Source organism: Eublepharis macularius, chromosome 4 (assembly GCF_028583425.1).
Source record: "Eublepharis macularius isolate TG4126 chromosome 4, MPM_Emac_v1.0, whole genome shotgun sequence".
NCBI classification, from domain to species: Eukaryota; Metazoa; Chordata; class Lepidosauria; order Squamata; family Eublepharidae; genus Eublepharis; species Eublepharis macularius.
In genome coordinates, this window is record NC_072793.1 from 145,358,439 (window position 1) to 145,373,247 (window position 14,809).

Genomic DNA, 14,809 nt, shown 5'->3' on the forward strand with positions numbered 1-14,809 from the left:
GAATCCTACTTCACTGCCATCATTGCATAGGCTAATTCACATCCAGATCCTGTGTTCAGAGTAGCTCAGCATTTGCTGACCCCGAGGGCTGAACCTCTGAATTCACAGGAACTAATAATTAGTTGTGATGACTTTGCAAACTTCTTTGCTGACAAAGTATCTCAGATACATTCTGTGTTGGTTTCAACACTTGAAAAAACACCTAATACATCATCTGGTCCAACGCAGTGGTCACCTGCATTGACTGGCAATGCTCTTGCCTTTATTAGGGGATTGTTTTATTTCTCTTGAAAAGGAAGCAGCATCTCTAAAACATGCCGTATTGCTTTCCTTTTGCTCTGATCCATGATTGAGCTTTGCCAGCCAAGACAGCAGGAAATGCAACAGTGTGTTTATCCATCCCACCCACTCGTAAGTCTTCATTCCTGACATTCACTTGGTTTTTTAACCTGCCTTGTTTATCCCTACAGTGCAGGCTAATGACCAAGTGTCACCCTACAGCTCTTTGTGAAATGAATGGTATGTCTTGTAATGAGACACATAGAAATGAAATAATTATCCATGAGAGTGTTTCTAGAAACTCCAGAATTTTTATAACGTCAGTTTATCTACTGAGCTTCTCACCCTGAACTACTTTGTAGTTGTATAACTGTGACAAGGTGATAGTAATGTGTAGAATTTGGCTTTAAATATCTCCCTCCCAATTGATTTTTTTTCTTAATTCTCTCAACCTTTGGGGAAATTAGATCCCAATCTTCCTCCTTGCAAAGAAACAATCTGAAGATAGCTTTCAGTGTAGTGTGGGCATTGATCAGATTACAAATACCCTTAAGAGAGCCATTGGATGCATGAATTGCCTTGGAGCAACAGCTGTTCTTTTTCCTCTTTCTTTTTATTCGCAGTCCCAGCCAACGGTCTACAAGTGGCAAAAATATTCTTATCCCCAGGCTGCAGCTGTTCCCCATTTGCACTATGGCTTGTGGAGAGAAGAGAGACACAAGTGGCTCCCATTCCTATTTGCAGCAGCAGCTAGAGAGAAGAGGAGGGGAAGCAGACTGGCTATGAGCCATTAGCTAGTCCCACTGTTTCCATTTTGGCTGCTATGCCATAGTTAATGTGTTTTGCCATTGGATCCATTTCTGTTCCTGGTTGGAGTTACGACAGATATGGATGTGCATACAGAAATTCCCAAGATAAGATTATACACCCCCCTCCAATGCCTCTTCAGGTCATTTTGGAATGAAAACAGAATTCAGTTGGAACAGGAAATCTTTCCAGGGGTCTGGAACAAGTGCTTTTAGAGAAAATGGTACCATATTTGCAGAGAATTGTGCCTCTTCCTCCTTCCCACAGCACCAGTTTAAAGGAAATTGTACAAAGGGGTCTATTTCTACAGACCCCTCAACAAATTATCTCCAGTCATCTTGTACTTCATTGTTTCTTAAGGGGTATTAATCCTTCAATCTAATCTATCAAAATAATATCCAGTTTGGGCGGGTGTTCTTTGTTTCAGTTGGTTTGTTTGATGGAGTTTTGCGATGCTGGGGGGGGGGGAACAGGAGAACAAAGGGGGGGAAGGAAAATAACTGCTAGGAACCAGATCATGCAAGAAGTGAAATCATGTGTATACACTCACATCCCCAGGCTCATAATATTCCGCAATCCAGGAGCCTAATACGTATAATGAAAATAGCTTAACTTTTTTTTCTTTTCTTTAATTAATAAACAAGATATCAATACAACTTTTCAAGGAAATAACAGACAGTGTAAAGTTAATAATGTACAATAACAATAGTTAGCACTATAGGCATATATATTAAACATCACAAAACTTTCAGTATTTGTTGAACATACCAATACAATCTAAAATGATGATTATAATGTGAAATAACCAGAATTAGTTACTGATTGTATAATTTTAGACCTTGGTTGAAGGTCATTCATTTCTATATATACAAAAAAGGGAAACCATTTATCAGAGAAGTTCGTTTCAGCAGGTAAGTGTTCAGCTCTCTGTACAAGTCATCAGTTATTTTTTCCAAACCTTTTGTTGCTCCAAACCTTTTCAAACCAATCATCAATTGACTGACACAATGTCGCTATGACACTCTTTGCGGCAAAATAGCTTAACTTTGAGAAATCCACGTGAGTCAAGCTATCCAGAACCTAAATAATGCTGGAACTATAATGTAATGGTCAGGAATAAAACCATATGAAGTGTTGTGAATGGCTGATAGCAGAACCACAAGTGACAAAAGGCACAGGTTGGACACTTGCCAGCTTCCCTCAAGTTTTGATGGGAAATGTAGGCAGCTTGGCGGAATGTTGGACAAGTGACAGTTGAAAAGTCCATTGGACAGCAGTCAGAGAGCGAAGCTGTGAGACCAGGAGGCCTACATTTCCCATCAAAACTTGAGGGAAGCTGACAAGTGTCCAATCTGTGCCTTTTGTCACTTGTGGTTCTGCTCTGAGTTTCCAGTTTTTTCTTTCTCTTGTATATGAGGGGATACTGACCTCTCTTACTTTGTAGTTGTCGCTAAAGGTACCACTGCTTTCCTCTCAATCATATTTAAAAAATCATTATTGGAATGATAGGTACACTGTCGACAATCAAAGGTGTTCTGTGGTGCAGTACTGCCATTTCCTGTATTTTACAGGATTTTTGTTTTAATTTACTGAGATGATATTTCTAATAATGTGTCATGGACGATTAGTTCATGTTCATGTCTGGCCACTAATCAGGTTGCCTTTTCTGGAGATGGAGCAGGTTGTCTCTGTCTGTTCTATTATCTTGTTGCTGTCAGCAGAACTGCAAAGCTCTCCTTGCCTACCATTTAAGTGTAATTTAGGTGACAGATAAAGAAAAAGCCAAGCAGGCTTTCCAAATTATCTGATGACATGGGAGAAAAGGGTGACCTTTAAATGATATGGGCTCTCCTGAGTTGCAGGTTTCGAAGACAGCAAGGATGTTACTTCATATTTATTTTAAAATTGTGAAATGAAGAACTAGGGGAGAGGGAACCAGTAAATATATAGTTCTTAGGGTAATAGACTGGAGTCTATGCCATAGAGAGACTATGGAGACCTGAGTTCAAACATTCACTTGACTGAGACACTCAGTATGAATGACATTGTGGTAGTCATTCTTTCTTAGTCTAACTGACCTGGTGATGTGAAGATAAAATGTTGGCAGGGGGAGAAGGGAAGAACAAAACTGTCATAAATAAATAGGCTTGTTTGTGTGTCTTCATGAAGGAATGGTGTCAGTACTTCTAAGCAATCCTCAAAAGATATGTATTTTGTATTTTTGCTTAGATACTTTTGCCTTGATGCTTATATGTATATATGGTGCCACAGGCATCTGAGTATCATAGAAACCTTTTTTGCTCCTTTTGGAAACTTCCAGTCTTTATTTGAACTATAATGTAAGATAAAAGATTACTCTTCCTGTGTTGTGGAGCAACCACTTGCTATAGGGTCAGTTATGTGGTTCTTATGCAAATATTGACCATTTAAAAACCACTTCATTGTTCTCATTTAGGTGGCTCCTACTCTTCCTGTGTTGTGGAGCAACCACTTGCTATAGGGTCAGTTATGTGGTTCTTATGCAAATATTGACAATTTAAAAACCACTTCATTATTCTCATTTAGGTGGCTCCTTCGCGTTCACATTCTATACACTTGATTCATTGTTCCTGCAAACTGTCCTTTAGATCAGTGGCCTTTCCATTTTTCCAAATCCAAGACCCACTGAGCTTGGAGCACATAAGAGGAAGTTGCATGCCATCATAGTTTTGTGCTAGGCTAAGCTGATAGGCCAGCTTGGTTGTAAAGATTATGGTGTCAGTCTAGGATCAGAGGAGGCCAGGTATGAAACCCCACTTTACCATGGAAGCTCACTTGGTGATCTAAGTGAAATGACTCACACAGTCTAACCTACCTCAGAGTGTTGTTAGCTGTAAAATAGCAGAGGAAAGAATGATGATGTAAGCTGCTTTGGCTCCCATTAGAGAGAAAAGTGTCATACAGTATCTAAATAAACCTTCACTGGTGGTGTCAAGGTCAGATAGGAAACATAAGTTGAGCTGCCATAGGGTGTTATGATGAGGAACAAGCCAAGGGTCAGATCCGTGAAGGAATCTCATTCGCTGCTGACTGAATGATCTTACCATTCTGCTTCTATCTCAGGGTGCATGCAGAGAGAAGCAGGATGCATTTGCTTGGCTACCTTTTGGAAGTCCCATTGCTTGTGAGCAGGCATAGAAAATAATGGCAGTGGATCAGGTTGAAGATCACTGTTTCGGAAAACATACTTATATGTATGATATATCCAAAAATGTTGGGAACTTCTGTAGATACTAAGGGAACTTTTATTTGTTTTCAGCCATTGCTATCAGAACTTTAAACATCCCGAAGACTGTTTATATGCTTTGATTTTGGTAGTATGTCTGATAATTGTTTTATTCTAATATGAAGGTAAATGAGGCATCTGAATGTGGGCTTCTTGAAGTGTTGTTTTAACATTACAGTAAGCGAGTTTCTGATTAATTTAGCCTCTGGGTGTTGACATCTATTAAGCAATTTAACATGAAGGCTTGCAGTGTAAAAATGAAAGAGAACACACTGATTTTTCAAACTAACCTTTTGGTTGAGGTATAATTAGGAGCATTTGGAACTCTTTAGGGCTAGGGTAAACAATATAATTACTATAGCAGATTGATACAAACTAAAAGCCTTTAAGACTTTACTGTGGCAATGTGTGTGTGCAGGGTGTGTGTGTCAGATTTCCATGGCATTCTAATTACACAGGTTCTTATGTGTCATCATGGCCTTTTCTGGGATAAGGGACAACAGTCTGGTGGTAAGGATCTACATGATTTCACCCTCCAACCAATAAAACATTATAGAAGTATCATAGGATGAACTCAGAGAAAAGCAGCTTTCCCCATCATCTGTAACATCTAAAGGACACATTCACATCCCTTGTAGAGAGGTTTGGCCTTCTTTGGAGAAGTCCTCTAAAACGGGGGTCCCCAACCCCCAGTCCATGGACCGGTATCAGTCCGTGGCCTGTTAGCAATCTGGCCGCACAGAAGGTGAGTGGCGGGTGAGTGCAGAGCCGGCTCCAGGGAGCAGGCGAGGTAGGTGGTCGCCTATCACCCCCAGATGGTACCATCTAGTTGCAGGAAAACAAACTCAGGGCTCCCACTGATTCTGCATTGTAGTGAGTTGTATAATTATTTCATTATATATTATAATGTAATAATAGAAATAAAGTGCACAATTGTATCATTCCGAAGCCACCCCCCCCCCCCCACTCCAGTCCGTGGAAAAAATGTCTTCCATGAAACCAGTCCCTGGTGCCAAAAGTTACAGACCACTGCTCTAAACTGTATAGAAAACATGAATGTAGTATAGCATTGCCTTAAAATGATCCTATAATAATAGCATGGCATAGGAGCTCAAGATTAGCAACTTTCTATTCAGTATGCTCTGTACAAATCCCATTATATAGATGGGAAGGGTGAGCTGAAGATCATAGAATTGTGGATTATGGGGATAAGATGTACTTCTGAAAGACTGCTTATTGATATCAATGGTTTTGGTAGTATGTAGCTCTTTGCCCTAAAATGGCCTAGGTTTAAATCAGATTGGTTTTGCCATTGTAGCTATATGCTTAGGGCCAAATTTCTGGCAGAATGTGCTGTTTTGTAAGTCTTTTTTGTTTTTGTTATTTTGTCTTATGATGACTCATGATGGAATGCACTGATACATTCTTTACCAATGCTTGAAAAACAAGATTCTAAGAATTTGTAGTATGATGAAATACCTCTTAAAATAAGTTTTCTCATAATTAAAGGATTGTTATAACAGTATCCTTGACAAAGAACTGTTTGACCTCTTAGCAAAGCTACATTTGCTAGAGAATGTTTTGTAATCCAAAACTTTTTTAAAAAATGCTTCCCCTTTGTTCATTTGCCTAAAATAAGGGGTTTAGCCCTATTAGAGTGCCTGCTAACCATTTTGTGAATTGGGCACACTTGGAAAGAAATATCCATCCATCTGTCCATCCAGCCATCCGTCCGTGCTAAAAAAAAAAAAAAAAAAAGAGCTCCTGGAATAGTGATGATTTCTGACATAATTTAATTATGTGTACCTATTTTGCCTGTAATATCTCAACCTAAGCCCTATTACTAATGTAATGGTTTTATAGAAAAAGGCTTAATTTGGTTTGCCTGTTCTTCAGTTTTTCTTTTTAAATAACCAACTGGGTGGGCAGTAAATGTAGTTTGTGCTTATTGTGCATACCCCAGATGGTTCATAAAAACTCTTTGCAATGCCATCTGTCAGGCGTGTGTCCAGGCAGCAGCCTGTCCTTTCACTAAAAGAAAGGAAGAGGTGGGGATTCCCTTGCTCCTCGTTTTCTTTACTCTTTTTCACAATTGTAGTTGATAACATTTGCTTAGATGCAGTGAAGCTGAGAGTAATCATTGCACTGTCTAACAATGTGGATTGTGGGTGTTTGTAACACCGTTGATCCCATAGAGTGTAAGGCATAAAGTAGGCAAAACAGTATCTGAAGTTATATTGTCCATTTATTATCGCAAGTCACCTGTTTCTTGAAAGTAACACAAACTTCTAGATGTATTTGTGTTCATATCACAACTACAGCCAAATAAAAAGGCACAGGTCACCTTCAGTGTCTTCAGTGTCAGTTAATATTAATAATAAGAACACTTTATTCTCTGAGCATCCTGGTTGAACAAAGGACATGCGTGAGCAAATCCACTTTGATCCTATTTTGTATCTGCATTGGGACCCTAAAGTAGAATCACCAAGTTTCAGAAGATGACAAAGTTAAATCAACTATCTGGCCTAGTAAAATTTATAATTTAAAATAAAATCCCTGTTAACAAACAACACAAGCAGCAGGAATTTTGCAAATTTGGGGGGAGTATTGGAGATTGCATTCTTCATAGTAACTATGCAGAGTGAGTATAAGACACTCAACACTGAGCATGGCTCTCTCTCCTACGACTTGGATTGTACTTAATTTTATACCAAGTTTGCCCAAGTTTCTGAATTTCTAATTCATTCCAAGTCTGTTACAGGTATAACAGTGAAGGGCATCTGCAAAGTTTAGACTTCCGTATGCTCAAGAAATTAAGAACACAAGATGAAACAAATATATCTATCACAACATCCTAGAAAATCAGTCCAGAAATTCTAAGAGATGTGATTGATAATTTAATGCAGACACAGAGGAGAAAAAGAAAAGGTTAGCTTCAGAGTTGTCCTAAAAAGAAATATGAAAAATATGTAGATGGCTGTTCAAAAACATTTTATGTATGAGTAATAGAGGGGGAAATTGTGAAATAAAATTAAAATTAATCCAAGTTTCCTTCTGCAAGTGGACTCAGTAGATATGAGGTATATTAGATGGTATATGTATCTCCTGTTTTAAAAATGTTTCTGTGTGCATCTCTTAAGTGTACCCTGCATCTGTGTGCATCTCTTAAGTGTACCCTGCATCTGTGTGCATCTCTTAAGTGTACCCTGCATCTGTGTGCATCTCTTAAGTGTACCCTTGCTTTGAGGAATTGGGAGGTTGTAATAGTGAAAAGAACAGCTATGGGATAATATGGAAAAGACAATTGTAAAACTGTGACGTTAAAGATAGAACTTAATATGAGAAAAAGCTCTAGCTGCTCAGAGGAGGGAGATGTGGGATGAAAGAGCGACTCTTGCCGAGATATTCTGCCTGTCCAGCAGCAGATAATAGTGTTTTGCTGTATTACCTTTTTCTCAAAGCTTCTACAGGATGTTTCCCTTCCTGGCTCTATTTCGATCAATGGTGTTATTTGCCTCCTTTTGCTAGTGCTCTTGCACTGTATATTTGTTTAATATCTCATCTCCTTTCTTTTCTTCTCTAGGCACAACCCGTCCTCCACGAGAAGGAGAAGTGCCTGGTGTGGATTATAACTTTCTAACTGTGCAGGAGTTCCTTGAGCTTGAGAAGAGTGGGACTCTTCTTGAAGTAGGAACTTACGAAGGTAATGTCACAGTTGGGGGAGCACTCATTGATAAGAGAAAGGCTTCTCTGAATATTTTATAATGCTCCTAGGGAGTGTCGCCATTTTAATTTTTGCTGGTGACCCACTGCTTATACCTCTCGTAGTGCAATATATTTTAAAGGGCAAAAATACCCTCAGGAATGTAGTGATTAAAAAGAGCTCCTCTTTGTTGATACTAAGTTGATTATGATGGGAGGAGCCCCTGTCTGAGACGTGTAAGCACCGCGGTATTCATTCTCTGATTCTGCAATTATATAGAAAAAATGTGTTGTAGAATTGATCATCCTATAAATCTCAGCTGCAAATATATGCTTCAAAGTTTTTGGGTGGGGGGGATGGTGGTGAAGACTGTCATGAATGATCTGTGGGTTTTTATACTGCTTTGATTTTTTTCAAATATTGTGTGACACCATTTGTCAGGTTCTAGCAGTTAGATCCCCCATAGTACTCCCCTGCATACACTCCAGGGTATGAGTTAAAGTTACTTTATTAGAGATCCATCAGTATCAGCATACACAGACAAGGGTATTGGCAGAAGTGATGTGTAGAAGTTTGGAGGATTAGTTATAGGGAAAGTTCCTGCCTTTAGGATATGGACGGTTAGGATTCTGGTGCAAAGGAGCCAGGAAGGGGGGGTAGGGGGTTTGAGACAGGAGGAGAGAAGAACTGAAGGAGAGATGAAGTCATTTTCAGTTCCCAGGCTCAAGGACACATTCTCGAGTGGTTGCGAAAACAAAAGTAGACACCACAGTAGGCACCTGCCAGATAAACAACTCCATAGGCCACCGATATGCAACTTCACATACTGTCAGAGGATCAGTACAGAGTACATAACACAGAAAATACTCATGGCAGATATGTAGACAGACATATATGACACCATTCCTCCCTCTATTTTCTTTCCTACTACTCATTTGAGCAGCTGTAGGGGTAGAGATGGGGGCAAAGGGTGTGAGGTTGCCAAAGCAGGAAGCCTGCAAACCCTAATTTGGGCTCTTCATGTCTGACCTCTCAAACAAAAGCATACACTGCACATGAAAACCCCAAATACAAGCCAAATGTAAAAGGGGGACTTCTTAGGCTGATTCCGCACACGTTGGATAATGCACTTTCAATGCACTTTATCAATTGTTCGAGGTGGATTTTTTGTTCCACACAAAAAAAAACCCATTCCAAATGATCTATGAAGAGGATTGGAAGTGCATTATCCAACGTGTGCGGAATCACTATTAGTTTGTTTTATACACAAATCCCAGTTGACAACTAACAGCTAAAAAAAGGATGAAAGGAAGACAGGCACTTAACCAATGAGTAACTTGATTACCCTAACAGTCTAGAAAACAAGAAATCAATATGAAAAAGATAGAAACTAATAAAAACCATTCGCTTTGCATGATCCTTACATGTGTTTATATTCCTTTAGCTACATACCTAATTAAACTTATTTATATTCCAACTTGTGTTCCTCCCAGTCGGTTGATCTGGAGTAAACCAAGCCAGAGAGAGGAGATGGGTGAAGAATTGTCCAAATTGGGACCAGAAGGCACGGTGGGATAGACAGAAGTGGAACTTAGGGTATATAGGGGAAAGTCCTTGACCGCAGAGCAATGGCAAAGGGCTGGCAGGCAATAAGGCAAACCAATCATGAATGGGCACTGGAGAAACTAAGCAAGGGTAAATAGGCAAAAAGGATGTAGAAGGTTCATTTCAGAAAGGAGAGTAAAAAAGGAGCTCCATCCCAGCAGAGGCCATCCTAGGGGCTGGCATGCCCCTCACTGTGGGTGGGCAGGCAGTTGTGGATGTGTGGGAATGGCCTTGGCATCTGTTTGGGGTGCATCCATTGTGGGGATCAAGCTAGCCATGCTGGCAGAGGGCATATGGGTGGCACTGGTATCCAATTGAGATGGCCTGGTCAACTGTCATTGGGCATGTGGCTCAGGAACTGGCCACTGTTGTCGAGTATGAAGGCATCCCCAGGGGATGGCTGAAGCATCCAGACTAGGATTGAGGTGGCCATGTGCGCTGTGCCGTATTTGTGAGCTGGCTAGCAAGTGTGCATGTGCCAGTGCTCGTCCCCCAGCTGAGCAACAGGCCCCTTTGCCACACCTGGCCAGGGGGTGGGGAGCTCAGCAGTGATCCTTAAGCATAAAAGAGTCACATGGGAGGAACCAGATGGCAGAACAGGGAGAAACCCAGGACTGCAGTCTGGAGAAGGTAGCCCTGGAGGACTGCAGTCAGAGGGAGGTAGCCCTGGAGGTTACAGCCCAGCCCAGTTGGTCCGTATCCAGTGGCCCTGAAACTCCCAAAGAGCACCAGGGCAGAGGAGGAGATGCAACAGGGTTGAGAGTCTGAGGAGGCAGGCAGAAGGGGGGAGGAAACCAAACTTGGGTACTGTTAACCACTGGGGCTGCTAGCTGTATGTCTATCCCAAGCAGCTAGAATATGCCTGAGTATTGTTTGTGGAGGCTATCAAAGGCCAATACGATGTTCTTCTCCCCCCAGCGACCTTACACTTGAATGGTATTGTGCTGTTTAGCTGTTTGGTCAGTTAAATCTGTCACTGTAATTTTGTTCAGTAATTTTATTATGAATACAAACTTTATTTAGCATCAACAGAAGGTGCCAGCCATAGTAAAACTGGCTTGGGAAGCAAGAGAGAATCCAAGGTGAATCAGTGCCAAAACTAGCATTAATTTTAGTGGATTGAGATTATGCAGATTTAATTTTATAGCAACAGCCTGCGGTAGAAGGTGGGAATGAAATGTGAATGATTTTGTGCTTATGCTAAGTAAAGGCTGGGAGAATACAAATCAGGATGTTTATGGGAGTGCAGGATTGTCCAGAAGGTGAAGCCTGCATCTTTTCCAAGGCTATGCCTATTTTGGAAAGTTTTATCATCTGTGCTGTAACTGAATCTTCCCATTTTATGTTTTCATGCATTTTAAGATACTGGCCTTGAAGCGTCTTACCATGCTTACATTTGTATGGCTTGTTCCACTGTGATAGTGAATACATTTTGGTGGGATGTTAGACAGAAAGCTTTTTTAGTAGTAGAGGTTTGCAGTGCTAAAATAGTCTTACAGGGTTTTGTGAAACAAAGTGACTGGCCCAAGGTCACCCAACAGGGTGAGGATTTGAACCTGCGTCTCCTAGGTCCTAGTATGACACTCTAGCCACTACACCATGCTGGGCTGAAGATAAACTTGGTTAAACGAACTGTATCATCTGAACAAGTTGTAGCCTAAAAACTTCCTCCTCCAGCTAGCTTCTTTAACTGACTGAAGGGATTAAAATAACTGGAGACTGTTGGGTAGCATGGTTTTGCATATAAATAATGAGAGAGATTACATTGGATTTCTTATGTTTAGAATTTAACAAACGTTGTGTATTTTGAGATTTCTCTCACTGATCAGCTTAACCTGGGAATGCTTTCCTCTGTGACTTCTAGCCCCTCCCTCCTTTTTTTTTACTTAGACAACTTAAATGGCACTAGAGGTGTTTAGTTCTTAGGTTTCAGACTAATGAGAGTTTCTTAAGCTCGTCACAGTTAAATTTTTAAATTGAGAGGCTCTTGTTCCAGTGTTTCCCAATCACTCTAGTACACTTTCTTTGAGTATTCTCTTACTCTTTTGGTTTTAAGAAGCCTAGGACCCTCTTTCCAGTACCCAAACTCCTTCTCTTGAAACACCAGTACTCATCTTGAGTGTTTAACTGACCCTTAAGGTCTCCAAAAACAGTTTCTAACCGTACCAGATCAGAGATCTCTTCACTCTTCAGAGCTAACTCCCTGTTTGACTGGGTAGGGAAATTCTCTTCTCACTAGAAGATCTTTGGCCCGAATGGGAGTCTGCGCCAACTTCCCAAACATCCTTGCCTGCTTTCCGCCAGTTCTCCTGTCTGTGTTAAAATGCTCTCAGTCAGGGATGAATCTCAAAACTGTCAGTACTCAACTCCTCTCAGGTAGGCTGGAAATCAGACTCCCTCTACAGCATCCAGTTCAGAAGTCTTTTTTCTGCTACCCAATCAGATTCCTTGGAGTAGCCTGTCATTCAAGGCTCTCTGTTTCTATGAAGAATTAACCCTTCACAGTTCTTCAGCTGTTTGTATAGCACTTCGAAGCTTTTTAAAAGTCCTGTCTGTCAAACTTGGCTAACTTCCTTGACACATCTGAGGAAATTTGCACTGTATTTTCTCTCTGTGGTGAAGTGTGTTGCTCCTTTACTTACAAATGGTACTGGCCATTTGTGGTCCAGATTGCATGGACTCAAGAATCAGGAGCTGTTTATGGATATATGATATGATATCCCCCACCTTTTCTCCCCAATGGGGACCCAAAGTGGCTTACATCATTCTCCTGTCATTCATTTTATCCTCACAACAACCTTGTAAGATAGGTTAGACTGACAGTGTGTGACTGGCTTAGGGTCACCCATCAAGCTTCCATGACAGGGCAGGGATTAGAGCCTGGATCTCCCAGATTCTGGTCCAAAACTTTAACCACTACGGATTGGCAGACTTTGTTCTATGAGAGAGGAACTGGGGCTTTGTGTCCACTTCAAAACCTATCCTTCTGTGAGTTATGGTTGTTGCAGAAATTAGGTTCCATGACTGACATTTCAGAAGATATTTTAAATGTAATATTTCAAAAATTAATGGACATTGTAATGCCTTCTTTTGAGCCTTGAAAAGATTTCAGTATTAAAACTGCATTTGTTTCCTCCCCCCGCCCCTTTTTACTGATTCTTAAAAATTTCATGGAAATAATTACTCTTACATTACACTGGTGACTCCCTACCCCCAGCTCTCACTATTGAACCCCATGGCTCTCACTATTGTGTTCCCTTCCAAAACCATTGCCTCCCTAAAGCAAAAAGCCACTGCTGCCTTTATTTTACCTTATTGGATCATGAGCTACTTCAGAAGTTCGGGAGGAACTTTGTGTTTTAGGGAAACAACAACCATTTGAAGACAACTCAGTGACAGGAGGGTGATTGGTTTGGAGCCTCTCAACATTTTGTGGCTGGTCCCAGTCACACAGCAGCCATTTGTGGTAACCTATTGCCAGTATTCAAAGTCTTGGAATGCCCCCAGATACAACAAGGTTGGGGACATGGTTTGCCAACCTCCAGGTGGACCTGATGATCTCCCAGAATTACAACTGATCTCCAGACTGCAGAGATCTGTTTCCCTGGAGAAAATGGAAGCTTTGGAGAATAGACTTATTATGATATTATGCCCCACTTAGGTCCCTCCTCTCACCAAAACTGTACTCCCTAGGCTTCACCCCAGATCTCCAGGAATTTCCCAACCCAGACTTGGCAACTCTATTGGAGACCACTGCATTACATCACCTTCCCAATACAATGTAATATTGTTCATAAAATGGACTTAGAAGAATAAAAGTCTACTTACGATGATATTGTTACTTTTATAATTCAAATGCCCTTTAGTAATGTCTGCAAAAATGTTTTTAAAATGTTGTTTTAAGATATTTTAGAACCTACTGAAATGATTACCTTGAAAAATGAGTTTATGTTGTTGCATAAATCTATAAAACATTTTAAATTATGTACATTTAAATTATGTAACATAACAAGGCTATGTAAAGAACATTTTGGCTTCTTAACTATATCTATCTTCTGTCCAAATAGATGATCATTAAAATTATAGCAACACAATAGAAGGAAAAAAATTACACAGAGTCAGAACAGCTCCTTTTCTTCCTGCTGGTAAATGAGTGACCTTTAGCAGAAAACAGCAGTCTCAACAATATGTTCATCAGCATTTCAACCATTTGGAAATCAAAAGGCCAGAATTACACTGTATTAGGGAGAAGATGAAATGTAATAAGGATAAGAATTATTGCCATGATTTTTTAAAAAAAGCATCACTGAAGAAAGAGATGGGGGACTGATATATTATGTATTATAAAAATGCACAAGCAGTATTGAAAATTTCTGATTAGGAGACTGGGATAGAAGTACTTTTAAGAACAAAAATAAAACTAGTGCAACACAGAGATAGAACATCCTATGCCTCATGTTAACTACTGGTGGTTGGCCGTGTCTGACAGATTCTTTGCCTTGCAGTCTTTTTAAATCTCCCATGTAGGGGAGTGCTATGCCTCAGGTGGGGTGAGCCACCTTACACTGCCACCACTCTGGGATTTAGGGTCCCTTGGGAAGGCCCAGAGTACCCTCCCAACCCTTCTGACCTCCATAGCTTGCCAATAAACAGGCGTGAGGACCCAGCAGAGTAACAACAAACAAAAGGATTTATTTACAAGGAGGTCAGTTAATCAAACAACAAGCAAGCAAGCAAGGTGCATTAGCAACAATAGATGGGTAAAAGCAAAATAAACAAAAGACCCTAGTGACTGAACTCACTTGTCCCTCACCCTACCTGGATGAGGGCCTCTCTTCCTAGCAGAAACATCCTCTGACCTGCTCCCTGGGAGAAAGAACACAGGCTTTTCCCCCCCTCCCAGACTTATATAGCACTAGCCCCCTGTGTTCTGATTGGCCAAAAAGGCCCAGGGGCTCCTGGGAATTATAGGCAGGCCTACACCCACTGCTAACAGACTTTTAAGGCCTGCCTTCCTGGCACAGCCAGATCATGACAGGGAGTGTTGGCCCATGCAATTCCCACACAAGACTCAATCCTTTTTTGATCTAGTTGCCCCTCTTAGATAAAGGCAGAAGTGGAGATTACCCTGAAAATTGTCTGATTTTTTT

At 40.7% G+C, this 14,809-nt stretch overlaps 1 protein-coding gene across 20 annotated transcripts in view; it reads left to right on the forward strand.

Moving 5' to 3' along the window:
* MAGI1 (membrane associated guanylate kinase, WW and PDZ domain containing 1) overlaps positions 1-14,809 on the forward strand; it is a 592,830-nt gene that overhangs the window by 440,480 nt on the left and 137,541 nt on the right. For all 20 annotated transcript variants that reach the window (XM_054975185.1, XM_054975188.1, XM_054975191.1 and 17 more), the window contains exon 3: positions 7,935-8,054. In XM_054975185.1, the coding sequence (XP_054831160.1) occupies positions 7,935-8,054 (120 nt within the window). The remainder of the gene's footprint in view (positions 1-7,934; positions 8,055-14,809) is intronic.